General features: G+C 38.2%; 1 protein-coding gene across 3 annotated transcripts in view; it reads left to right on the top strand.

Moving 5' to 3' along the window:
- Positions 1-25,498, top strand: part of rgs14b (regulator of G protein signaling 14b) — a 43,727-nt gene extending 18,229 nt beyond the window's left edge. For 2 of the 3 annotated variants that reach the window (XM_061930510.2, XM_061930512.2), the window contains exons 2-15: positions 200-221; positions 353-504; positions 585-677; positions 2,764-2,907; positions 2,988-3,164; positions 5,938-6,013; positions 6,103-6,194; positions 6,281-6,499; positions 6,692-6,768; positions 8,194-8,320; positions 15,864-15,945; positions 21,458-21,510; positions 24,275-24,368; positions 24,519-25,498. In XM_061930510.2, coding sequence (XP_061786494.2) covers positions 200-221; positions 353-504; positions 585-677; positions 2,764-2,907; positions 2,988-3,164; positions 5,938-6,013; positions 6,103-6,194; positions 6,281-6,499; positions 6,692-6,768; positions 8,194-8,320; positions 15,864-15,945; positions 21,458-21,510; positions 24,275-24,368; positions 24,519-24,766 — 1,656 coding nt within the window. In that variant the 3' untranslated portion in view covers positions 24,767-25,498. The remainder of the gene's footprint in view (positions 1-199; positions 222-352; positions 505-584; positions 678-2,763; positions 2,908-2,987; positions 3,165-5,937; positions 6,014-6,102; positions 6,195-6,280; positions 6,500-6,691; positions 6,769-8,193; positions 8,321-15,863; positions 15,946-21,457; positions 21,511-24,274; positions 24,369-24,518) is intronic. The other variant, XM_061930511.2, reaches the window with a different exon arrangement.
- The last annotated feature ends 1,361 nt before the right edge of the window (positions 25,499-26,859 follow it).

Here is a 26,859-nt window from a genome sequence, read left to right as displayed (position 1 = left end):
CTATTGTGTATAATGTTACAGTGGCCAAACATATTAAATATACTTGTTAAAAAAGTCTCTGCGTTGTTTTTATGAATATTTAGACCTACTACGCTACTGTATTTTAATGTTGGTCATTAGGAGGGTACTTGGTGAAAAAAGTTTGAGAATCTCTGTGACATAGATAATGATTTTTATATATTTGACTTTCTCTTAACAGAGCCTCGCCATGTCAGATGGAGGTGAGCATGAAATGTCTACCAACATTGGAGTGGAACAAGCCCATGCATGCAACAAAATCATATCGCAGTCTCATTCTTGGTCACGCTCAGCTGTGCGGGTAAATAGGTGAGTGTTTTCTGGCTATGTGCAGAGTTGAATATGTCTGCAAGGAGCAGTGCAGGCAGCAGCTCCAGCCTCCCTGCGACCCCAGGCGGAGAGACCAGCCCAGCTAACAGTGTGTTAAGCTGGGCTGTCTCTTTTGAAAAGCTCCTGGAAGACCCCTGTGGAGTCAGCTATTTTACTGTAAGATAATATATTAAAACAGACTTTTTTTTTTTTTACTTTTCACTTGGTAGGTGTGCCTATAATGTATTTCTCTGCAGGCCTTTCTGAGATCTGAGGTGAGTGTGGAGAACATTTTATTCTGGCAGTCATGTGAAAAGTTCAGGAAGATCTCAGCCACGTCACTGGAGGAGGTATGACTGATTTCCCTCCTTTTTTGATATTTAACTCGGGTGTGATGATGTAGTTGCAGTAAGCAAATTGGATAACCCTAATTATAGTCAAGAAAATGTCATCAGATAGTAAGTAAGTAAAGTTTTATTCTTCGGTCAATGGTCAACAAAATAAACAAACAGTTGTACATTCATAGATTGAAAATGAAAATGTTGCAGACCGAAAGGGTTTAGGCTGAAGTTGAACACTTATAGCGCCTAACCCTATAAACAATGTCAAGTACAAGATGAACTTCCGAAAATTATGAAATGTCTTTTGTACAACATATTATAAATACACATTATACACAATATGAACACTGTTCAGTTATATACACAGTAAAGGCATGTGAAATATCCTTATACGCGTGTTAAACCTTTGTACCATTTTATATACTATATACAAACAATTATACTTCCATTATTATTTATATCCCACATTTAGTATTTTAATTACCATTGATCATAGTATTAACTACTGTGTTGATTCAAGAGTGATATATTTTTCCAAGACATTGGTCTTAAAGTGTTTTTTAAATGTGTGAATGGACCTGGAACATTTTACGGAATCATCCAAGCTGTTCCACAGTTGAACCCCCCTGACAGAAACACATATACTTTTTAAGCTCGTTCTTATCTTAGCTTTCTGGAAGACATCTGAACCTCTGAGGTCATAGGGATTATCTCTGGGTATGAACCTCTCCTGTAGACACCGAGGCAGCATGTGGTTATGAGCTTTGTACGTCACAATAGCAGTGTTGAGGTCAACAAGATCATGCAGTTTTAATGTTTTTAATTTAATAAACAGAGCATTGGTATGGTCATGATAATCTGCATAATTTACAATTCTAATCACTTTCTTTTGAAGTAAGAATATAGAGTTGATGTTTGTTTTGTAATTGTTACCCCAGATTTCAACACAATAATTAAGATAAGGGAGTACGAAAGAATTATATAACATATTAAGAGCCTTTTGATTTACGGAGTTTTTGATTTTATGTAACATAGCAATATTTTTTGCCATCTTTGTCTTAAGTATATTTATGTACAGTTTCCAATTTAATTTATCATCTATATAGATTCCCAAAAATTTTGTTGAATACACCCTTTCTATCTCCATATCAATTCTTATATGACACTGTATGTTATTTTTCCTATTTCCAAAAATTATATATTTTGTTTTATTTAGGTTGATTGACAGTTTATTGGCATCAAACCATTGCTTTAGTATGTGGAGTTCGCTCTCTACAGTCTCTAAGAGTTGGCCAAGGTCTTGCCCAGAACAGTACAGACTTGTTTCGTCAGCAAAGAGAATACAATTGAGTTTTTTAAAGATTTTGCGGATATCATTAATATACAATAAAAACAATGTTGGTCCCAGTACAGAACCTTGGGGCACTCCATGTGTTATAATCTTTTTATCTGAATCTACATTGTTCATATGCACATACTGTTCTCTACCACCAAGATAACTTTTCAACCAATCATGAGCAAGACCTCTAAAACCATACCTCTGCATTTTGTTTAAAAGTAATGTGTGATCGATGGTGTCAAAGGCCTTGCTCAGGTCAATAAAAACGCCAACAACAAACTCCCTCTTATCAATAGCAGTGGTTACCTCCTCAACTAGTTCCATCACTGCCGTGGAAGTGGACCTGTTTGGTCGAAAACCGTATTGGTGTTCACTTAGCAAGTGATGCTTATCAATAAAACTGTCTAATCTTGACACAAATAATTTTTCAAGGACTTTTGAAAATTGTGAGAGTAGAGAAATAGGCCTATAATTGGTGAACTGATGCTTATCTCCACTTTTGAAGATGGGAATAACTTTTGCCGTTTTCATTTTCTTTGGGAAAACTCCTTTTATAAAAGAAATATTACATATATAAGTGAAGGGAACAGCTATAAAATCAACAATTTCTTTAATCAGAGAAAAATCCAAGTCACAGCAGTCTGTTGACTTCTTGTTTTTCTGAGAATTTACAATTTCTATGATTTCATTCAGATTAAACGTGAATCGTGTTTCAAGTTATATTCACACTTTAAGATGAAAGGGTGGTATTTCCAGCTCAAGGCAGAAGCTCGCTCCATCTATGAAATGTACTTGTCTGAGAAGGCTCCCCACTCGGTCAACATTGATGACACAGCCAGGACAGACAAAAAAGACTTGGAACAACCCACGCCTGAGATGTTTAACAAGGCTCAAGCACAGGTCTGTTTGGACACACTCCCAAAAGCCGACAAGGACTCAAATTGTTTTGTTTTTTTAAATTTCCCCCTCGTGTTTCCCAGATCTTTAAGTTGATGAAGATGGACAGCTACAGACGCTTTGTGTGCTCGTCCCTCTACCAAAGCTGCACCTTGGCAAGCGTAGAAGGCAAACGTTTTCCTCAGCACTCTGCACAACCTTTCCGCACAATATCCTGGGAAGATGTGGCCTCCAGAAGCCCAAATTTAAGCGATAAAAAGGTAGCATCAGGCAGGAAAGGAAAATGAATTAAAGAATGTCAGTGATTTTGTTTACATAACTGATTTTAAGATATGAGTTTTAATGGTCTTGTAATAACATACCTGCCAACTACTCCGGTTTTCCCGTAATTAGTACGGTTTTCATCAACCTATTCCGGGTTACGGTTGCAGTGATAAAAAATACGGTTTTTCATTAATTAAAATATATATATTTTTTAAAGTTTTATTCACGAAATCGCGTAACAACAATCACAATCGACACTGCTTCCCATAACTTCCTATCGAGCCATTCCGAATGCCATGCGCGAGGCTATTTATAGCACCGCTGCCAAGCACGAGGCACCAGTTGCCATTGTTTCCAAACGAGCGAACGATCATGGAATCAGCCGGAGAAAAATCGCAAACGAGTCTTAAACCGAAAAGAAAACTGCAGTCATTCCGTGAAGAATATTCAAAAGCCTATCCGGGAATAATTATCCGTTCCAAAAAGGGTGAAAACTATGCGAATTGCACCTTGTGCAGACAATATTTTTCGATCGGACACGGAGGAATTAGCGATGTAAAAGACCACGTTGGGACAAAAAAACACAAGTCTAATGCCGTTGCTAGCGATACAAGTGGAAAACTTTCAACGTTTTAGCCACAAAAAGGTAATGACACCAATGTTATCTATTGGCAGAGGTGGGTAGAGTAGCCAGAAATTGTACTCAAGTAAGAGTACTGTTACTTTAGAGATTTATTACTCAAGTAAAAGTAATGAGTAGTCACCCAAATATTTACTTGAGTAAAAGTAAAAAGTATGTTGTGAAAAAACTACTCAAGTACTGAGTAACTGATGAGTAACATACACACACATATCATATATATATATATATATATATACTTATATATATATATTTATATATGTATGTATATATATATATATATTTATATACACATAAATTGATATATACAGTATATCATTTATATTTATTTAGTTTGCCGTTTTTGTTTACATGTTAAAGGTGTTTTAATGAATATACATGCATGTTTAACATACGGATTCCTTTCTTTCATGAAGACAAGAATATAAGTTGGTGTGTTACCTGATTCTGATGACTTGCATTGATTGTAATCAGACAGTAGTGATGATAACGTCCACGTTTTCAAATGGAGGAGAAGAAAAGTTCCTCCTTTCTGTCTAATACCACATGAAAGTGGTTGGTTTTTGGCATTTTATTTGTCCAGCTTCCATATTCGTTTTCACACACTTTACAAGAAATACATTGGCGGCAAATTTTGTAGCTTGCTAGCTTGTTTGCGCTGGCTTTCGGAGACTCTTATTTTGTAAGTGCAAGCGCGATGGAGCGGCACTTTTATTGTGAAGACAGGAACTGTGCTGTCAGTCTTTAGGCTTTTGACGGGATGTACGGTTGAAATAAAAAAAGTGTATTTTTTCCTTCACACTTTTGATTGATTGATTGAAACTTGTATTAGTAGATTGCACAGTACAGTACTTATTCTGTACAATTGACCACTAAATGGTAACACCCCAATAAGTTTTTCAACTTGTTTAAGTCAGGTCATGTGACCGCCTGGCTCTGTTTGATTGGTCCAACGTCACCAGTGACTGCATTTGATTGGTGGAACGGAGTCAAACGTCACTAGTGACTGCATTTTATTGGTGGAACGGAGTGAAACGTCACCAGTAAGGCAGGCACTTTGAAGGTCTGTCTGACAGACCAAAACAAACAAAGCGTGCATTAACAGATCGATAAAAATTAGTAGCGAGTAGCGAGCTGAATGTAGATAAAAGTAGCGGAGTAAAAGTAGCGTTTCTTCTCTATAAATATACTCAAGTAAAAGTAAAAGTAAGTTGCATTAAAACTACTCTTAGAAGTACAATTTATCCCAAAAGTTACTCAAGTAGATGTAACGGAGTAAATGTAGCGCGTTACTACCCACCTCTGTCTATTGGAATTGTTTAGTACTGTTATACTGTTAAAAGTGTTTATACTATTTATGCTTTCAAGTCCAAGTTGAAGAAATCTTGTTAAATGTTGACAGCATAACTACCAAAATACAGAAGTATGTCCTTAATATTTTTGCAGTGCTATTTCTGTTGAAAAGTTAAAATGATTACATTAGAGATGTGATGTGCCACTTTTCAAGTGTCTGATGGCTTAAATTCATTTTCATTCATTTTTCATATTTTGAATTCTTTTGAAAGGCTTACAAAAAAACTACATTTGAATTGTAATTCCATGCTATTGACAGCACTATTAATTTTAATGAAGTTAGCTTACCATGTTCACAGTATGATAATTGTGATAGAAATGTGAATTTTAGGCACAGAATATTTTTTACAATTGAACAAGGCAGTAGATTATACAAGCTTGGACAGAAAGTTAATAATGACACCAATTTTTTTCTTAATGGAATTGTTTAGTACTGTTTTACCATTTGTTTACTGTAAAAAGTGTTTATACTTTCAATTAACAAATTGAAGTCTTGTGAAAGGTTGACAGGATAACTGGCATTAACTGTCAAAATAATTTCAAACTATTGAAGTTAGCTTACAGAATAAACATGTCAATCAACCCATATGATTTTTGCTGTAATATTTTTGTTTTGAAAAGTCACTGTGACTGATAGAAAAGTGATGGTTTTAGCAACATTTTAACCTGTCTGAATGCTAATAATCATTTTGCGTCGGGGAGCTTGGACCCTGGCTACTAGGTTTTTCTGATTTCAAAAGTTGGCAGGTATGTAATAATATTACATTCTCAAACAGGGCAAGTCACACTGCGGCAGTTTTCCAGGTGGCAAGCTCTCCTTGGATAAACAACAGAAAAGAGGATCCTGGGGAGGTGTGGCCTGCTTTTTGTAGAGCTTGTGCATCCAAGTCAGCCCTTTTGGAAATCATTCATTGTTTTTTTTCTTTGCCTCATCTCCACAGATATGTCCCAAAGCAATGTTTCCCCTTCTGTCAGAAAGGCTGTGAAGTCGAGCAGTAATGTGGAGCTTGACTCCCTCTACAGGACGATAGAGGTCAGTGCATCTTAAGATGTTTAATCGTAAAGGCATTTTGAGAATGAATATTGGTTGTTTAAAACTATTTTGTATGTACAATTAAGAATGGCCAAGCAAGTCCTCGCTCCCCAGAGCAGGCTGGTGTCCTTGGAGGACGCTGTGGGATGGAAGGTGGCTACTGCTGCGTCTACCTGCCTGATGGTAGTGCCTCGCTGGCGCCAACGCATAATGGCGTGCCCATCAGAGACATGCTGTCTGGCCTTTGTGAGAAGAGAGGCTTCTCGTTGAAAGATGTCATCATTTACCTTCATGGCAAGGACAAAGTGAGTGCTTGGCCACGCTGCCTTATACACATGACTACGTCATTCAGGGTGATGGTGTCCTTTTAACTTTTTCCCAAATTTGCTCAGCAACAGCCGTTATGCGACGACTTCCTTCTCCATGCGTCACTAACTTGAAATTAAGCCTTAGTGAATGACGCCATCTCTGAAAGTCAAATTCTGTCTCTGCCGCAGCAACCATTATCTCTGGATCAGGACTGCTCTGTGCTGAGAGATCAGCAGGTCTTGCTTGAGCTTCGGGTGACGTTTGTGTGAGTCAGCTTCCTTGGCACTTTTTTTTTTATGTATCCTTCCATCCATTTTATACCGCTTGCCCCTCTCGGGGCCGCGGGGGGTGCTGGAGTCTATCCCAGCTGCACTCGGGTGGAAGGCGGGGTACACCCTGGACAAGTTGCCACCTCATCGCAGGGTCAACACAGACAACATTCACACACATATATTTTTTCATTGACTCTTGCTCACCCGAGAAGGTTTGTGCAGACACTTTAACATGGCACCCCTTACTTTTGGGGGGGAAGTCCATGTTTTAACACCTGACATTGATTCAGTAAGGACTTCCGTAATTTGCAATGTAGTAAATGTGAATTATTTTGATTATTCTGCAGACAGGCATCTATTTGTGGTGGTGTGGGCGGGGGTGGCGGCGGCAGCGGCGATGACCAAGAAGAACGCGGAGTTGGAATATAATTACAACACTTTATGTACATATTTATATACAGATTTTAACAATTAGTTATTCACTGAAATATATTTATTAATTGTGGTTCTTACAAAAAATATATCTTATAAAATATAAAAGCTAAAATGTCTCTTAAAGCTCTGCCCCTTTAATTAGTGCATACTAAATAATTTAACTTTAGCCTACTACTACAACCATATTATTTACCAGCAACATAAAGTGAAACAGAGGCAGAGGTGTCCTGCCACAGTCAGTCAACCTCCTCCTCCTCCTCCTGCTGCTGCTGAACAGGTCGCACTGGAGCTAGTCGCTCTATGTTTTGTCGTGGTCCTGTCTATAAGGCACATAAGAATATACATTTCTGATCTGCCCCTGCTTTATTTTTCAGTGTTTGCTGAGTCTCACCTGTTCCCTCCGCCCTAGCTGGCTCTACATGCTGCCTGTCTTCCTCCTTTCCTACAACATCTCCCTGCGTACTTACTATCCCTTCCTCCTCACCCTCTCTTACTGCCTCAGCTGCGCCAGCTGCCACAGCTGCGGCACTAGTTGAAGCCTGGAAGCAGGGGCGCCGCTAGGGATTTTGGGCCGCATGAAAAGAATCTTTACAGGGCCCCCAACACAGTGTCATTATTGTTTTTGTATAATAATTTCATCATCATTAGGGGCCTCTCTGGGCCCCCCTCCATCATGGGCCCCTAGAATCCGTCTCCTTTACCCCCCCTTTTCGGCGCCCCTGCCTGGAAGTATTGGAAGCAAATTAATTTTCACACTGATGGACGTCTGTTCACTTTCCTTATGAGATTTCTAAGTGTCTACACCGTTTTGATAAAACCTCCTGTGGTCCGGACTGTAGGCCTACCTCCTCTCCAAGTCGAGCCCTTTTCGGGCCGCCACAAATAAATGAATGTGTGGGAAACACTGATTCTGTGACTGATTTGAATATTATGTTGCTGTCACACATGTTTTAGTTTCTTTAGCCTTTGCTTGTGTGTTTCAGGCTGGAAAATGCCTTTACGGGTAAGACTGGGGGTATAATGGCAAAGTCCAGTAAGACACTGCAAGATGCCCTCTCAACTGTCTTACAGAAACATAGTCTAAAGCCTCACGAGGCCCACGTCACTATTGTAAGTATTTTTATATCTATGTATCTATGATTAACTGATGTTCAGTTTCAGTTTATTTGGAACATGCATACGATACAATGTAAAGCATCACATATTTTCAGTTGTTTCATTACAGCACGCCCGAAGAGTAGGAAGAAGCTGAGCTTATTTAATCCTACCCCTTTTCACACCATAGCAATTTTATCCCATTTCCTTGTTCTCTGTAACAGAACAGTGAATAAATAAATAATTGATAAATAATATAACATAGTTAACAAATATTAAGTACATAAATAATTTATCTAAAAAAAAAAAAGGGTTCGAGATGTTCATCATAATAGTTCTTTGTGAACACTTGTAGTTTGAACAGTCTCTTAAACTGAATCATATTGCTGCTTTGTTTGATTTCTTTGGTTAATCCATTCCATAACTTAATTCCACATACAGATATGCTAAAGGTTTTAAGTGTTGTACGAGCATACAAATGTTTTAAATTAGTTGTTTTTTTAGGGGCGGTATAGCTCGGTTGGTAGAGCGGCTGTGCCAGCAACTTGAGGGTTGCAGGTTCGATCCCCGCTTCCGCCACCCTAGTCACTGCTGTTGTGTCCTTGGGCAAGACTCTTTACCCACCTGCTCCCAGTGCTACCCACACTGGTTTAAATGTAACTTAGATATTGGGTTTCGCTATGTAAAGCACGTTGAGTCACTAGAGAAAAGCGCTATATAAATATAATTCACTTCACTTCATTTTCCTCTAAGGTTATGTTTCTCCTCTTGTTGAGAAAAAGTGTTGTACATTCTTGGATAGCAGGTTATTGTTAGAGAGCTTCTTAGTCTTGGTGGCAAATAGTCCATCCATCCATCCATCTTCTTCCGCTTATCCGAGGTCGGGTCGCGGGGGCAGCAGCCTAAGCAGGGAAGCCCAGACTTCCCTCTCCCCAGCCACTTCGTCCAGCTCTTCCTGTGGGACCCCGAGGCGTTCCCAGGCCAGCCGGGAGACATGGTCTTCCCAACGTGTCCTGGGTCTTCCCCGTGGCCTCCTACCGGTCGGACGTGCCCTAAACACCTCCCTAGGGAGGCGTTCGGGTGGCATCCTGACCAGATGCCCGAACCACCTCATCTGGCTCCTCTCCATGTGGAGTAGCAGCGGCTTTACTTTGAGCTCCTCCCGGATGGCAGAGCTTCTCACCCTATCTCTAAGGGGGAGCCCCGCCACCCGGCGGAGGAAACTCATTTCGGCCGCTTGTACCCGTGATCTTGTCCTTTCGGTCATGACCCAAAGCTCATGACCATAGGTGAGGATGGGAACGTAGATCGACCGGTAAATTGAGAGCTTTGCCTTCCGGCTCAGCTCCTTCTTCACCACAACGGACCGATACAGCGTCCGCATTACTGAAGACGCCGCACCGATCCGCCTGTCGATCTCACGATTCACTCTTCCCTCACTCGTGAACAAGACTCCGAGGTACTTGAACTCCTCCACTTGGGGCAAGATCTCCTCCCCAACCCGGAGATGGCACTCCACCCTTTTCCGGGCGAGAACCATGGACTCGGACTTGGAGGTGCTGATTCTCATCCCAGTCGCTTCACACTCAGCTGCGAACCGATCCAGTGAGAGCTGAAGATCCTGGCCAGATGAAGCCATCAGGACCACATCATCTGCAAAAAGCAGAGACCTAATCCTGCAGCCACCAAACCAGATCCCCTCAACGCCTTGACTGCGCCTAGAAATTATGTCCATAAAAGTTATGAACAGAATCGGTGACAAAGGGCAGCCTTGGCGGAGTCCAACCCTCACTGGAAACGTGTCCGACTTACTACCGGCAATGCGGACCAAGCTCTGACACTGATCATACAGGGAGCGGACTGCCACAATCAGACAGTCCGATACCCCATACTCTCTGAGCACTCCCCACAGGACTTCCGGAGGGACACGATCGAATGCCTTCTCCAAGTCCACAAAACACATGTAGACTGGTTGGGCAAACTCCCATGCACCCTCAAGGACCCTGCCGAGAGTATAGAGCTGGTCCACAGTTCCACGACCAGGACGAAAACCACACTGTTCCTCCTGAATCCGAAGTTCGACTATCCGGCGTAGCCTCCTCTCCAGTACACCTGAATAGACCTTACCGGCAAATAGTAACATTACTAATTATAACTTTCTCAGCAGGCTATTTGTGTTCGTTCTTGCAGATTTATCTCCTCCTGGAGGTTATGTATTTGCTGGGGTTTCTGTCAATTGTTTAGTCTCATAGCTCACAACGGTATGGGTGGATTTTGATGCAACATTCAGGGAATGTCGAAATGCGATAAGGAACAAGTGATTCGATTTTTGGGGTGATCTAGATCATGTCGCCAGCTCATTGCACTCAGACTGCAGATTGTAGACAGACGCTAACTTTGGTCAGTGTTTCATTGTGAGAAATAAGGCCTAGCGTTAAGGCGAGCTCTGTCGTCTTCCTCCAAATCCTCTTGTATAGCGTGACGTACCCCTTAAAGTCTAACTTTGTGTACCAGTGGCGTGACAAAGGCTGCAATTGGTTGGCTTGCAGTATTTGTCCTGTGTTGATGTGATTCAGTCATGAGGCATACTGCCCACCTTTGCATAAATGCCTTCTTTGTTTGCAATTAGAGTATTGTAACACAGCACCAGTTACAATACCACGTAATCCCTCTCTAGTTACCATTATTTATTAGCAACAAAGTTAAGAAGCTAAATCATGACAAGTTAAGGGTCATGGTTTCTCACCAGGAAACACTGCACCTAGAATTGAATGTCTGTTGCAGAACTTTGTAAGACTGGGGGGTTTGAACTCACGACCTACCGATCTCAGGGCGGACACTAGTGATGGGTTGATGAGGCGTCATGAAGCGTTTCGACACATTGCAAAACTGTATTGATACTGCGTCGATACTGTGTCACTAAATACTGACATCTGCTGGACATGAAAAATCCCTACAGGCAACCTATGGACCGACTCAACTGACACTGATTTGATGCCCTAGTACAGGGGTCACCAACCTTTTTGAAACCAAAAACTACTTCTTGGGTACTGATTAATGCGAAGGGCTACCAGTTTGATACACACTTAAATAAATAAATATATTGTCATTTGTAAGTTACACATAAGTGTGATTTAAACAAGAATAGCTAAATAAATACATTTATATATATAAAAAAATGGGTATTTCTGTCTGTCATTCCGTCGTACATTTTTTTTTCCTTTTACGGAAGGTTTTTTGTAGAGAATAAATGATGAAAAAAACACTTAATTGAACGGTTTAAGAGGAGAAAACACGAAAAAAATTAAAATAACATTTTGAAACATAGTTTATCTTCAATTTCGACTCTTTAAAATTCAAAATTCAACCGACAAAAAGAAGAGAAAAACTAGCTAATTTGAATCTTTTTGAAAAAATTAAAAAAATAATTTATGGAACATCATTAGTAATTTTTCCTGATTAAGATACATTTTAGAATTTTGATGACATGTTTTAAATTGGTTAAAATCCAATCTGCACTTTGTTAGAATATTTAACAAATTGGACCAAGCTATATTTCTAACAAAGACAAATCAGTATTTCTTCTAGATTTTCCAGAACAACAATTTTAAAAAGAAATTCAAAATACTTTGAAATAAGATTTAAATTTGATTCTACAGATTTTCTAGATTTGCCAGAATATTTTTTTTGAATTTTAATCATAGTTAGTTTGAAGAAATATTTCACAAATATTCTTCGTCGAAAAACCAGAAGCTAAAATATTTATTATTCTTTACAATAAAAAAATTTTTTTTACTTGAACATTGACTTAAATTGTCAGGAAAGAAGAGGAAGAAATTTAAAAGGTAAAAAGGTATATTTGTTTAAAAATCCTAAAATCATTTTTAAGGTTGTATTTTTTTCTCTAAAATTGTATTTCTAAAAGTAATAAGAAGCAAAGTAAAAAAATAAATGAATTTATGTAAACAAGTGAAGACCCATCCATCCATCCATTTTCTACCGCTTATTCCAAGTGAAGACCAAGTCTTTAAAATATTTTCTTGGATTTTCAAATTCTATTTGAGTTTTGTCTCTTTTAAAATTAAAAATGTCGAGCAAAGCGAGACCAGCTTGCTAGTAAATAAATAAAATGTAAAAAATAGAGGCAGCTCACTGGTAAGTGCTGCTCTTTGAGCTATTTTTAGAACAGGCGAGCGGGCGACTCATCTGGTCCTTACGGGCTACCTGGTGCCCGCGGGCACCGCATTGGTGACCCCTGCCCTAGTATATACAATAATATAAACCAAGTCATTGTATTTCATTTAGGATTATTTCATATCTTCATTTAAATAAAAATATATGTTTATCTTTTTTAGATACAGTCAATAAATAATGTGAACATGTATCATAACATGGAAATCTAAGAGAACGTGTTGTGAATGATTGTGGACTGGGAATTTATTTTATTTTATTTTTTTACACATTTTTATAAAAAAAAAAAAAAAGTTTTTCCGACGTATTACATTTTAGACGATTTCTCTTCTTAGTTAATATTTCTCCGGCTGTAGAAAAGACACACTCACAGGGCACAGAGGAGGCGTCAGTGCGACACAGTTCGCGTATCGGTCACGTGACCAAAACAGCTCATGATCGGTCACGTGACTTTCTAAAAGCGGTACGCGCATCGACACAGGGTTTCGCTCTATGAGCTCGACGCATGCGCCGATGCATCGGTGTTGCCGGACCCATCACTAGCGGACACTCTAACCACAAGGCCACTGAGCAGGTTATATGTAGTATTAACTTCAATATAACGATAACATACAACACTTTTGATTTTGTGGAAACGGGCCCAAATGGCTCTTTGGTCCAAAAGGTTGCCGACACCCTGCACTAGCCCATCCAGTGTCCACTACTCAAATGCCGAGCTGACAATAAATATATTCCTTGAAGGAATTATGTCCCAGTTGTTTAAACGAGAGATGTCCGATAAATGCTTTAAAATGTGATATCGGAATATATCGGTTTCAAAAGGTAAAATGAATGACTTTTTAAAACGCCGTTGTACGCAGCGGTACATATCCGGTAAAACACGGATATAAACCCAGTCAGCAGCCCCTCCCCTCTCCCCTCTCCCACACACAACACAGGAGTTGACGACTGCAGTATGAGAGGTTTACTGACGACGCTTGATGACCTCATCAAACTGCCGCGAGCGAAGCATAACAACAACAAGAGTGTGTTGTTGCCGGTGCTGTAGCCGTGGCTAACAAGCGAGCTCGCTCGATGACTGACTAACGACACCATGTCTATGATTTTGGATTATTTTAAAGTGTGTCTGACGGATAAAAAACTGGCAATTTGCAATGACTGCAAAAAGTTGGTTATGCGAGGAGGAACCAAGACGTCTTCCTTTAATATGAGCAATTTGATCTCCCAGTTGTCGCTTAAAGACTCCGCCGAGAAAAAACAAAAATACAACAAAAACCACTCCAAGGCGAAAGGTCACGTTGTGGTCAGGGACAACACACGACGGTGGAGTTTGGTGTGGCTAGTCTGCCCTGCATGGCGCACACCTGGCAGCTCGCAGTGAATGGAGGTGCCCTGTTTCAACGCAGCATTTCAGAAGCTGCTAGGCCACTTCAAGCACTCACCACTAGCTTGCAGCACATTTGTTACACTCATACAAATACGTTAGAGCAGGGCAGATTGAGCCCAGTTGATAATTTCCTGTTATACAGTATGCCAGGCAGTTTTGCACTAAATGAGGACTATGTTATTGTTTACTTTATTACTCTAGTATACTCTGGACTGAAGCTGTGTGCCTTCATTGTTTTTGTAGCTGTTGTTTTGAGGCATGTTTAAAAAAAAAAGAAGAATAATGCACTTTCTTAGACTTAGACTTTGTGAAAGTCAAAGTATAGTATTTCCCATAGTTGTAGTGGGTATCAGGATTATCTCAGGGAGAGCATGTCCCAAATTCCAAGCTGCTCGTTGAGGCATGTTAAAAAAAATAATGCACTTTGTGACTTCAATAATAAATATGGCAGTGCCATGTTGACACTTTTTTCCATAACTTGAGTTGAAGTTGTTCTCTTATTTTGGAAAACCTTGTTACATTGTTTAATGCAGGGGTGCTCACACTTTTTCTGCAGGCGAGCTACTTTTCAATTGATCAAGTCGTACTTATTTATGAAATATATGTTTTTGTTAACAAGTTAAAGGTGTTTAATGATAATGCAAGCATGTTTAACACATATAGTTAATATTGTTAATACATTAAAGGTGTTTAATGATAATACAAGTATGTTTAATACATATAGTTAATATTGTTAACAAGTTAAAGGTGTTTAAAGATAATGCAAGCATGTTTAACACATATAGTTAATATTGTTAACAAGTTAAAGGTGTTTAAAGATAATGCAAGCATGTTTAACACAAATAGTTAATATTGTTAACAACTTAAAGGTGGTTAAAGATAAAACAAGCATGTTTAACACGTATAGTTAATATTGTTAACAACTTAAAGGTGGTTAAAGATAATACAAGCATGTTTAACACATATAGATTCCTTTCTTTCATGAAGACAATAATATACGTTGGTGTATTACCTGATTCTGATGACTTGTATTGATAAGAATCAGACAGTAGTGATGATAACGTCCGCATTTTCGAATGGAGGAGAAAAAAAGTCCTCCTTTCTGTCCAATACCACATGAAAGTGGTTGGTTTTTGGCATCTTATTTGTCCAGCTTCCGTACTCCTTTGTATACACTTTACAAGAAATACATTGTCGGCAAACTCCGTAGCTTGCTAGCTTGTGCACGCCAGCTTTCTGAGATTCTTATTTTGGTAGCGCAGGCAGGATGAAGCAGAGCTTTTATTGTGCAACTGTGCAGTCGGTCTTTGGAGTTTTGACGACAGGTACGGCGCCAGAGTCTGTTGAAATAAAGTGTTTCTCGCCTTCCAGTCGGTCATTTTAATGAGCTGGCAGCAGCCAGCGTCATCTCAGAAGACCCTCGGGTGCCGTGAATGTCAATCAAGTGACGAAAGTGACGTCATAGTGAAGATTTATGATCGCTCATTTTTAGGACTATTTTTTTAATGCCTGGCTGGTGATCGACTGACACACCCTCCGAGATCGACCGGTAGATCGCGATCGACGTAATGAGCACCCCAGGTTTAATGCATCACAACAAAATTAGGCATAATAATGTGTTAATTCCACGACCATATATATCGGTATCGGTTGATATCGGAATCGGTAATTAAGAGTTGGACAATATCGGAATATCGGATATCGGCAAAAAAGCCATTATCAGACATCTCTAGTTTAAACACATTGTTTTTAACATCGATTTAAAAGTAGAGTAATTGAGAGTGGGATTATGGTGCATAAACTGAAATAGAGGTAAGAGTTTCACTTAATCATGATTTAGATTTTTTTTTATAAGCGCCCAGCCCTGGTGTATATACAGTATCTTTGCTAACTGAACCTTGTAAGTCAGCAGTGTGCCTGTTGATGATCATCATAAAGCTGTCATTCCACTGAAACTGCTTTGTCATTTTGTTGTTGTAGGTTGGAAGTGATGAGGCTGTGAACATGAACACTACTGTGTTCAGACTGGCCAATAAGATGCTAAGGCTTGAAAAAGTCAAAGGTATATTGACAATTCTATAAATGTTTTTAGGCTTCTTTGACTTTTGTTAGCTGGAGGAGTTTGACTGTTGATAATTTTTGCCAACACAACAACATGGTAAAAAGAAAGCAATAAATGGCTGATAAAAGAACGTACCATATCCATAATGTGTATGGTATGTTGTTTTTCTTCTGTTTTAATGCAACTACATACCTGCCAACTACTCCGGTTTTCCCGTAATTAGTACGGTTTTCATCAACCTATTCCGGGTTACGGTTGCAGTGATAAAAAATACGGGTTTTCATTAATTAAAACAAAAAAGTTTTTAAAAATGCGCGAGGCTATTTATAGCACCGCTGCCAAGCACGAGGCACCTGTTGCCATTGTTTCCAAACGAGCGAACCATCATGGAATCAGCCGGAGAAAAATCGCAAACGAGTCTTAAACCGAAAAGAAAACTGCAGTCATTCCGTGAAGAATATTCAAAAGCCTATCAGGGAATAATTATCCGTTCCAAAAAGGGTGAAAACTACGCGAATTGCACCTTGTGCAGACAAGATTTTTCGATCGGACACGGAGGAATTAGCGATGTAAAAGACCACGTTGGGACAAAAAAACACAAGTCTAATGCCGTTGCTAGCGATACAAGTGGAAAACTTTCAACGTTTTTCGGATTTTAGCCACAAAAAGGTAATGACACCAATGTTATCTATTGGAATTGTTTAGTACTGTTAAAAGTGTTTATACTATTTATGCTTTCAAGTCCAAGTTGAAGAAATCTTGTTAAATGTTGACAGCATAACTACCAAAATACAGAAGTATGTCCTTAATATTTTTGCAGTGCTATTTCTGTTGAAAAGTTAAAATGATTACATTAGAGATGTGATGTGCCACTTTTCAAGTGTCTGATGGCTTAAATTCATTTTCATTAATTTTTCATATTTTGAATTCTTTTGAAAGGCTTACAAAAAAACTACATTTGAATTGTAATTCCATGCTATTGACAGGACTATTAATTTTAATGAAGTTAGCTTACCATGTTTACAGTATGATAATTGTGATAGAAATGTGAATTTTAGGCACAGAATATTTTTTACAATTGAACAAGGCAGTAGATTATACAAGCTTGGACAGAAAGTTAATAATGACACCAATTTTTTTTTTAATGGAATTGTTTAGTACTGTTTTACCATTTGTTTACTGTAAAAAGTGTTTATACTGTTTATACTTTCAATTAACAAATTGAAGTCTTGTGAAAGGTTGACAGGATAACTGGCATTAACTGTCAAAATAATTTCAAACTATTGAAGTTAGCTTACAGAATAAACATGTCAATCAACCCATATGATTTTTGCTGTAATATTTTTGTTTTGAAAAGTCACTGTGACTGATAGAAAAGTGATGGTTTTAGCAACATTTTAACCTGTCTGAATGCTAATAATCATTTTGCGTCGGGGGGCGAAGCCTGAACCCCCCACCAGGACTTTGTCCTGGACCTACCGGGGCCTGCGGCCCCTGGACCCTGGCTACTAGGTTTTTCTGATTTCAAAAGTTGGCAGGTATGCAACTAGTATTGTGGCCATGGCTTTCTGTGCATTGTTTGTATATTGGATCTTAAAAACTATAACAGCATTTCTTGGCTGCGAGGCAAGAAAGTCTTTTCAGTGTCCTAGTTTTTCTCACATTACTGTCTGTGCATTTATCTTTGTTTTACTCTTGTGTTTCTTCTCTGTGATACTGAAGTGTCTGGTTGCATTTGCTTTGTTGAATGGAATGCCATGTCAAGATCACACACCTCATTTGCCTACTGCTAAGACACCAGAACAAACTTCACTTCAAATCAGTGATCCTCACCTCAGTTTCACACACTGTCTATAGGAAGAGACGCTTATCTGGATATAGCGTCGCTGTAACCCAAAAGAACTCATTTGAAAAAAACTGAGAATGTCTATCCATTTTCTACCGCTTGTCCGTTTCGTTAGGTACACCCTAAACAAGTGGCCACCTTTTTGCTGGACTAACACAGACAACACTCACATTCACACATTAGGGCCAATTTAGTGTTGCCAATCAACCTATCAAATAGGGCTTTTGAAAATCAGCGGCAGACTCAATATTTGTGTATACTGTAATAGAGAGTGCCTCTTTTGTTTCGTTCAGTTTCATTCAGTCGAAGAAATGACTGCAATTTAGTTCCCAAAATGTGCTTTTTAACTGAATTAATAAATGCTATACTACAAATTGGGTATTGTTCACATAGAAACATTTGTTATTTTACCCAGAGTGCTGTGCCTCAAGCACATGCTGCACAGTCATCAGAGGTGGGTAGAGTAGCCAGAAATTGTACTCAAGTAAGAGTACTGTTACTTTAGAGATTTATTACTCAAGTAAAAGTAAGGAGTAGTCACCCAAATATTTACTTGAGTAAAAGTAAAAAGTATGTTGTGAAAAAACTACTCAAGTACTGAGTAACTGATGAGTAACATACACACACATATCATATATATATATATATATATATATATATACACACATTTATATACATATACATATATATATACACATATACAGGTAAAAGCCAGTAAATTAGAATATTTTGAAAAACTTGATTTATTTCAGTAATTGCATTCAAAAGGTGTAACTTGTACATTATATTTATTCATTGCACACAGACTGATGCATTCAAATGTTTATTTCATTTAATTTTGATGATTTGAAGTGGCAACAAATGAAAATCCAAAATTCCGTGTGTCACAAAATTAGAATATTACAGTACTTAAGGCTAATACAAAAAAGGGATTTTTAGAAATGTTGGCCAACTGAAAAGTATGAAAATGAAAAATATGAGCATGTACAATACTCAATACTTGGTTGGAGCTCCTTTTGCCTCAATTACTGCGTTAATGCGGCGTGGCATGGAGTCGATGAGTTTCTGGCACTGCTCAGGTGTTATGAGAGCCCAGGTTGCTCTGATAGTGGCCTTCAACTCTTCTGCGTTTTTGGGTCTGGCATTCTGCATCTTCCTTTTCACAATACCCCACAGATTTTCTATGGGGCTAAGGTCAGGGGAGTTGGCGGGCCAATTTAGAACAGAAATACCATGGTCCGTAAACCAGGCACGGGTAGATTTTGCGCTGTGTGCAGGCGCCAAGTCCTGTTGGAACTTGAAATCTCCATCTCCATAGAGCAGGTCAGCAGCAGGAAGCATGAAGTGCTCTAAAACTTGCTGGTAGACGGCTGCGTTGACCCTGGATCTCAGGAAACAGAGTGGACCGACACCAGCAGATGACATGGCACCCCAAACCATCACCCAACCATGCAAATTTTGCATTTCCTTTGGAAATCGAGGTCCCAGAGTCTGGAGGAAGAGGCACAGGATCCACGTTGCCTGAAGTCTAGTGTAAAGTTTCCACCATCAGTGATGGTTTGGGGTGCCATGTCATCTGCTGGTGTCGGTCCACTCTGTTTCCTGAGATCCAGGGTCAACGCAGCCGTCTACCAGCAAGTTTTAGAGCACTTCATGCTTCCTGCTGCTGACCTGCCCTATGGAGATGGAGATTTCAAGTTCCAACAGGACTTGGCGCCTGCACACAGCGCAAAATCTACCCGTGTCTGGTTTACGGACCATGGTATTTCTGTTCTAAATTGGCCCGCCAACTCCCCTGACCTTAGCCCCATAGAAAATCTGTGGGGTATTGTGAAAAGGAAGATGCAGAATGCCAGACCCAAAAACGCAGAAGAGTTGAAGGCCACTATCAGAGCAACCTGGGCTCTCATAACACCTGAGCAGTGCCAGAAACTCATCGACTCCATGCCACGCCGCATTAACGCAGTAATTGAGGCAAAAGGAGCTCCAACCAAGTATTGAGTATTGTACATGCTCATATTTTTCATTTTCATACTTTTCAGTTGGCCAACATTTCTAAAAATCCCTTTTTTGTATTAGCCTTAAGTAATATTCTAATTTTGTGACACACGGAATTTTGGATTTTCATTTGTTGCCACTTCAAATCATCAAAATTAAATGAAATAAACATTTGAATGCATCAGTCTGTGTGCAATGAATAAATATAATGTACAAGTTACACCTTTTGAATGCAATTACTGAAATAAATCAAGTTTTTCAAAATATTCTAATTTACTGGCTTTTACCTGTATATATACAGTATATAATTTATATTTATTTATTTTGCCGTTTTTGTTTACATGTTAAAGGTGTTTTAATGAATATACATGCATGTTTAACACATATAGATTCCTTTCTTTCATGAAGACAAGAATATAAGTTGGTGTATTACCTGATTCTGATGACTTGCATTGATTGTAATCAGACAGTAGTGATGATAGCGTCCACGTTTTCAAATGGAGGAGAAAAAAAGTTCCTCCTTTCTGTCTAATACCACATGAAAGTGGTTGGTTTTTGGCATCTTATTCGTCCAGCTACCATATTCGTTTTTATACACTTTACAAGAAATACATTGTTTGCGCTGGCTTTCGGAGACTCTTGTTTTGAAAGCGCAGGCGCGATGGAGCGGCACTTTTATTGTGAAGACAGGAACTGTGCAGTCAGTCTTTAGGCTTTTGACGGGATGTACGGTTGAAATAAAAAAGGGTCTTTTTTTACTTAACACTTTTGATTGATTGATTGAAACTTTTATTAGTAGATTGCACAGTACAGTATATATTCCGTACAATTGACCACTAAATGGTAACACCCCAATAAGTTTTTCAACTTGTTTAAGTCAGGTCATGTGACCGCCTGGCTCTGTTTGATTGGTCCAACGTCACCAGTGACTGCATCTGATTGGTGGAACAGAGTAAACGTCACCAGTGACTGTATTTGTTGAAACGCAGGCACTATGACAGACCAAAACAAACAAAGCGTGCATTAACAGATCGATAAAAATTAGTAGCGAGTAGCGAGCTGAATGTAGATAAAAGTAGCGGAGTAAAAGTAGCGTTTCTTCTCTATAAATATACTCAAGTAAAAGTAAAAGTATGTTGCATTAAAACTACTCTTAGAAGTACAATTTATCCCAAAAGTTACTCAAGTAGATGTAACTGAGTAAATGTAGCGCTTTACTACCCACCTCTGACAGTCATATTTTTATTTTAGCTTTTTAGTGTATGATGCTGTAGAGGTTGCCCTCTAGTGGGTTCCTCGGACCACCACACACTGCCACGAGAGCCCGGATTTCAGGGTACAACACTGTTTTATTTTCAGAAATGTGGAGAGGCTTTTGCTTTCCAGCAAAATGTCTTTCTCTTTGTTCGTGTCTCTCTCTCTCTCTGGCTCCCACTCCAACTTAAACCGCGTGTCTCTTCCCGGCTGCTGCTAATAAAGGCGACAGGTGATTAGATAACAAGGCCCACCTGGGCCATCTACTCACCTGTCCCTGTCGTCAAGGCCGGTCCTGGCACACATTGTTCCGCGGCAGGCCCGCAGGCCACGCCCCCCTCCACAGATGCATATTGGAGTTTGATATTGTGTGTTACCACAGCAGGAAGTGACTTAACTGTTTTGTTTGAGCAGGAAAAGACCAAAGCAACATTCCCAGATCTAGTGGAACTGCTGCAGCCACACAGGTGAGGTTTTCATTAATAATCCGTTCCAAATGGTCAGCTAAAAACTAAACGGAACGTAAACATAAATAATGCAAAACACCCAAAAATGTCTACTAGTGATGGGTTGATGAGGCGTCATGAAGCGTTTCGACACATTGCAAAACTGTATTGATGTACTGTGTCACTAAATACTGAAATCTGCTGGACATTAAAAATCCCTACAGGCAACCTATGGACCGACTCAACTGACACTGATTTTATGCCCTAGTACAGGGGTCACCAACCTTTTTGAAACCAAAAACTACTTCTTGGGTACTGATTAATGCGAAGGGCTACCAGTTTGATACACACTTAAATAAATAAATATATTGTCATTTGTAAGTTACACATAAGTGTGATTCAAACAAGAATAGCTAAATAAATAAATTTATATATATAAAAAAAAATGGGTATTTCTGTCTGTCATTCCGTTGTACATTTTTTTTTCCTTTTACGGAAGGTTTTTTCTAGAGAATAAATGATGAAAAAAAACACTTAATTGAACGGTTTAAAAGAGGAGAAAACACGAAAAAAAATCAAATCAAATTTTGAAACATAGTTTATCTTTAATTTCGACTCTTTAAAATTCAAAATTCAACCGACAAAAAGAAGAGAAAAACTAGCTAATTTGAATCTTTTTGAAAAAATAACAAAAATAATTTATGGAACATCATTAGTAATTTTTCCTGATTAAGATACATTTTAGAATTTTGATGACATGTTTTAAATTGGTTAAAATCCAATCTGCACTTTGTCAGAATATTTAACAAATTGGACCAAGCTATATTTCTAACAAAGACAAATCAATATTTCTTCTAGATTTTCCAGAACAAAAATTTGAAAAGAAATTCAAAATACTTTGAAATTAGATTTAAATTTGATTCTACAGATTTTCTAGATTTGCCAGAATCATTTTTTTGAATTTTAATCATAGTAAGTTTGAAGAAATATTTCACAAATGTTCTTTGTCGAAAAAACAGAAGCTAAAATATTTATTATTCTTTACAATGAAAAAAAAATAAATTTACTTGAACATTGATTTAAATTGTCAGGAAAGAAGAGGAAGACATTTAAAAGGTAAAAAGGTATATGTGTTTAAAAATCCTAAAATCATTTTTAAGGTATTTTTTTTCTAAAATTGTATTTCTAAAAGTAATAAGAAGCAAAGTAAAAAAAATAAATGAATTGATTTAAACAAGTGAAGACCAAGTCTTTAAAATATTTTCTTGGATTTTCAAATTCTATTTGAGTTTTGTCTCTTTTAGAATCAAAAATGTCAAGCAAAGCGAGACCAGCTTGCTAATAAATAAATGACATTTAAAAAATAGAGGCAGCTCACTGGTAAGTGCTGCTCTTTGAGCTATTTTTAGAACAGGCCAGCGGGCGACTGATCTGGTCCTTACGGGCTACCTGGTGACCGCGGGCACCGCGTTGGTGACCCCTGCCCTAGTATATACAATAATATAAACCAAGTCATTGTATTTCATTTAGGATTATTTCATATCTTCATTTAAATAAAAATATATTTGTATCTTTTTTAGATAGTCAATAAATAATGTGAACATGTATCATAACATGGACATCTAAGAGAACGTGTTGTGGATGATTGTGGACTGGGAATTTTTTTAATTTTATTTTTTTACACATTTTTATAAAAAAAAAAAAAAAAAAAAGTTTTTCCGACGTATTACATTTTAGACGATTTCTCTTCTTAGTTATTATTTCTCGGGCTGTAGAAAAGACCGGCTCACAGGGCACAGAGGAGGCGTCAGTGCGACACAGTTCGCGTATCGGTCACGTGACCAAAACAGCTCATGCTCGGTCACGTGACTTTCTAAAAGCGGTACGCGCACCGACACAGGGTTTTGCTCTATGAGCTCGACGCATGCGCCGATGCATCGGTGTTGCCGGACCCATCACTAATGTCTACATAAAAAGAACACAACTAAATTGAACGTGAACATAAATAATGCAAAACTTTTCAAAAATGTCTGCATAAAAAGAACGCAACTAAAACAAACGTAAAAATTAATAATGCAAAACACCCAAAAATGTCTACATAAAAAGAACTACACTAAATTGGACATGAACATAAATAATGCAAAACCCCCAAAAATGTCTACAAATAGAGAACCAAATTGAAATGATGAACATTTAATATTACTTTTACCTTTTTTTTTTTTAAATTGAAGCTTGTTTGTGAAGACAATGAGTAGAGAGGAAGGAGGGGACTGAAGAACCACTTTGTACTTTGAGTTTTTTCTTGAATTCAATAGTGTTTCTCACATTCATCAAAGTGCTGGCCCTGAAGTTGTCAACGACTGCACTGGCAACTGTGCTCACACAAATTTTACATTAAATTGCCCATGTGCAATACCACGTGTTACGGCACAACACATTACACTGGCGTGACGTCGCAACAGCTTCAACTCGCAACTTTCTTTTGCCCCACGGTGGGTTATTTTGCAACTGTACTTATTTAAAAAAAAAAAGAAGAAGAAGGAAAAAAAGTGCAGACTGAATCGCCAACGCCTGGTATTATTTTATTAGTGCACTCTATTCCAATGAAAAAATTGCTATGTGATAACAGAGATTGCTTTTAAAAATCGGGAAAAATTTAAGCAGCAATTTGAATCATTTGAAAAGTGGATTTCTACCTCTACAGAAAAACACTAAATGTTTTATGCTGTGGAATTCAAATCTGCCAGCAGTTGCTTTCATCACAAAATGTATCTGTTGAATCCAGGCAGGACCAGGTGGTCCAGAAGCACGGTTGTTGTCCCCTCAGACCAACAAGGTCAAGACTCCACCAAAGCCCAGTAAGAACCGCGACATAGATGGTAGGACTACAGAGCAGTATGTAGGACAGTTAGGACTGTTGGAACAGTATATTTGTTTTATTACATTATTATTGGTCCTCTTAATCAGCCTTTGTTTACCAGTAATTAAGACAATGTTAAGTAAATACCAGGTTGTGCTGATCATCTCAGGGCTCCTGGACTTGCTGTCGAGGGCTCAATGCTGCAGAGTCGATGACCAGCGAGGTCTTCTCACAAGAGAACAGTTGGAGGTTCCTCTGTTCCTACAGCGTCCCCCAGACCAGGGACAGGACCTAGACTCAGAGGAGTCCAACACAGACACATCATCTACTGAACACTCCAAGGTTTCTGAGAACATTAAGCCATGTTCTAGTTTGGGTGACTCAGAAAGCAAAGACTTTAGGGAAACGTCAGTCTGAAAGACTTTGATAGTGTGTTGGATAAACAACATCCCCAACAACCATTCAGTCTTTTCCAAAAAGAAAACATTTTTTACAGCACTTTTTAGTCACTAGCAAATAAGCTCTATGGCAGAGTTTGCCAACACCTCTGCTACTAAAGTTTCAGGCACAAAAAAGAATTGAAAGACATAAGGATACGTTTGAAAACACTACACTTCCTTATGAGGATTGTTTTCAATATGAATAGTTTTAATGTAGCCAAAATGTTAAAAACAACCTACATCTTAGCAGTCAAGTCTAAATGTTTTACTGCCCTTACGGATAGGCTGTAGTTAACCTAACTTTTGTTCCTTGAAATTTCATTTGTCAATGCTTAATTATGCAATGTAACAAAAATATCTGCACAGGACTTCCCCCATTTTTGAAGAATATTGCACAGTTTGAGTTTATTGAATGTTTTGTGGTGGTTTTTAGGAATGTTTTCATAATGTGTTTTCTAATTTGTGTGATTTCTTCTTTCAGAATGTATTTTATTTGCTGTAATGGCATTTTTCAAAAATGCCTGATTTCTTCTTTCAGAATGTATTTTATTTTCCTGTAATGGCGTTTTTCAAAAATGCTGGATAAGTCCTGTTTTGCTATCACTCAATTTCAGTTGACATGATTTGCTACTGTTGGGACTCAGGTTGTTGGTATGATATTCAAAATAGTTAAAGGGTAATCAACAATTAAACATTTTGTCAAATGTGATCCTTACCGTCTTCTAGTTGTATTTTCATACCTGCCAACTACTCCGGTTTTCCCGTAATTAGTACGGTTTTCATCAACCTATTCCGGGTTACGGTTGCAGTGATAAAAAAATACGGTTTTTCATTCATTAAAAAAACATTTAAAAAAAAAAGTTTTATCCACGAAATCGCGTAACAACAATGACAATCGACACTGCTTCCCGTAACTTCCTATCGAGCCATTCCGAATGCCATGCGCGAGGCTATTTATAGCACCGCTGCCAAGCACGAGGCACCAGTTGCCATTGTTTCCAAACGAGCGAACGAACATGGAATCAGCCGGAGAAAAATGGCAAACGAGTCTTAAACCGAAAATAAAACTGCAGTCATTCCGTGAAGAATATTCAAAAGCCTATCCGGGAATAATGATCCGTTCCAAAAAGGGTGAAAACTACGCGAATTGCACCTTGTGCAGACAAGATTTTTCGATCGGACACGGAGGAATTAGCGATGTAAAAGACCACGTTGGGACAAAAAAACACAAGTCTAATGCCGTTGCTAGCGATACAAGTGGAAAACTTTCAACGTTTTTCGGATTTTAGCCACAAAAAGGTAATGACACCAATGTTATCTATTGGAATTGTTTAGTACTGTTATACTGTTAAAAGTGTTTATACTATTTATGCTTTCAAGTCCAAGTTGAAGAAATCTTGTTAAATGTTGACAGCATAACTACCAAAATACAGAAGTATGTCCTTAATATTTTTGCAGTGCTATTTCTGTTGAAAAGTTAAAAATTATTACATTAGAGATGTGATGTGCCACTTTTCAAGTGTCTGATGGCTTAAATTCATTTTCATTAATTTTTCATATTTTGAATTCTTTTGAAAGGCTTACAAAAAAACTACATTTGAATTGTAATTCCATGCTATTGACAGGACTATTAATTTTAGTGAAGTTAGCTTACCATGTTTACAGTATGATAATTGTGATAGAAATGTGAATTTTAGGCACAGAATATTTTTTACAATTGAACAAGGCAGTAGATTATACAAGCTTGGACAGAAAGTTAATAATGACACCAATTTTTTTTAATGGAATTGTTTAGTACTGTTTTACCATTTGTTTACTGTAAAAAGTGTTTATACTTTCAATTAACAAATTGAAGTCTTTTGAAAGGTTGACAGGATAACTGGCATTAACTGTCAAGATAATTTCAAACTATTGAAGTTAGCTTACAGAATAAACATGTCAATCAACCCATATGATTTTTGCTGTAATATTTCTGTTTTGAAAAGTCACTGTGACTGATAGAAAAGTGATGGTTTTAGCAACATTTTAACCTGTCTGAATGCTAATAATCATTTTGCGTCGGGGGGCGAA

Source organism: Nerophis lumbriciformis, linkage group LG36 (genome assembly GCF_033978685.3).
Source record: "Nerophis lumbriciformis linkage group LG36, RoL_Nlum_v2.1, whole genome shotgun sequence".
NCBI classification, from domain to species: Eukaryota; Metazoa; Chordata; class Actinopteri; order Syngnathiformes; family Syngnathidae; genus Nerophis; species Nerophis lumbriciformis.
The sequence above is the reverse complement of the archived record's forward strand: the minus strand, read 5'-3'. Positions and strand labels throughout refer to the sequence as shown.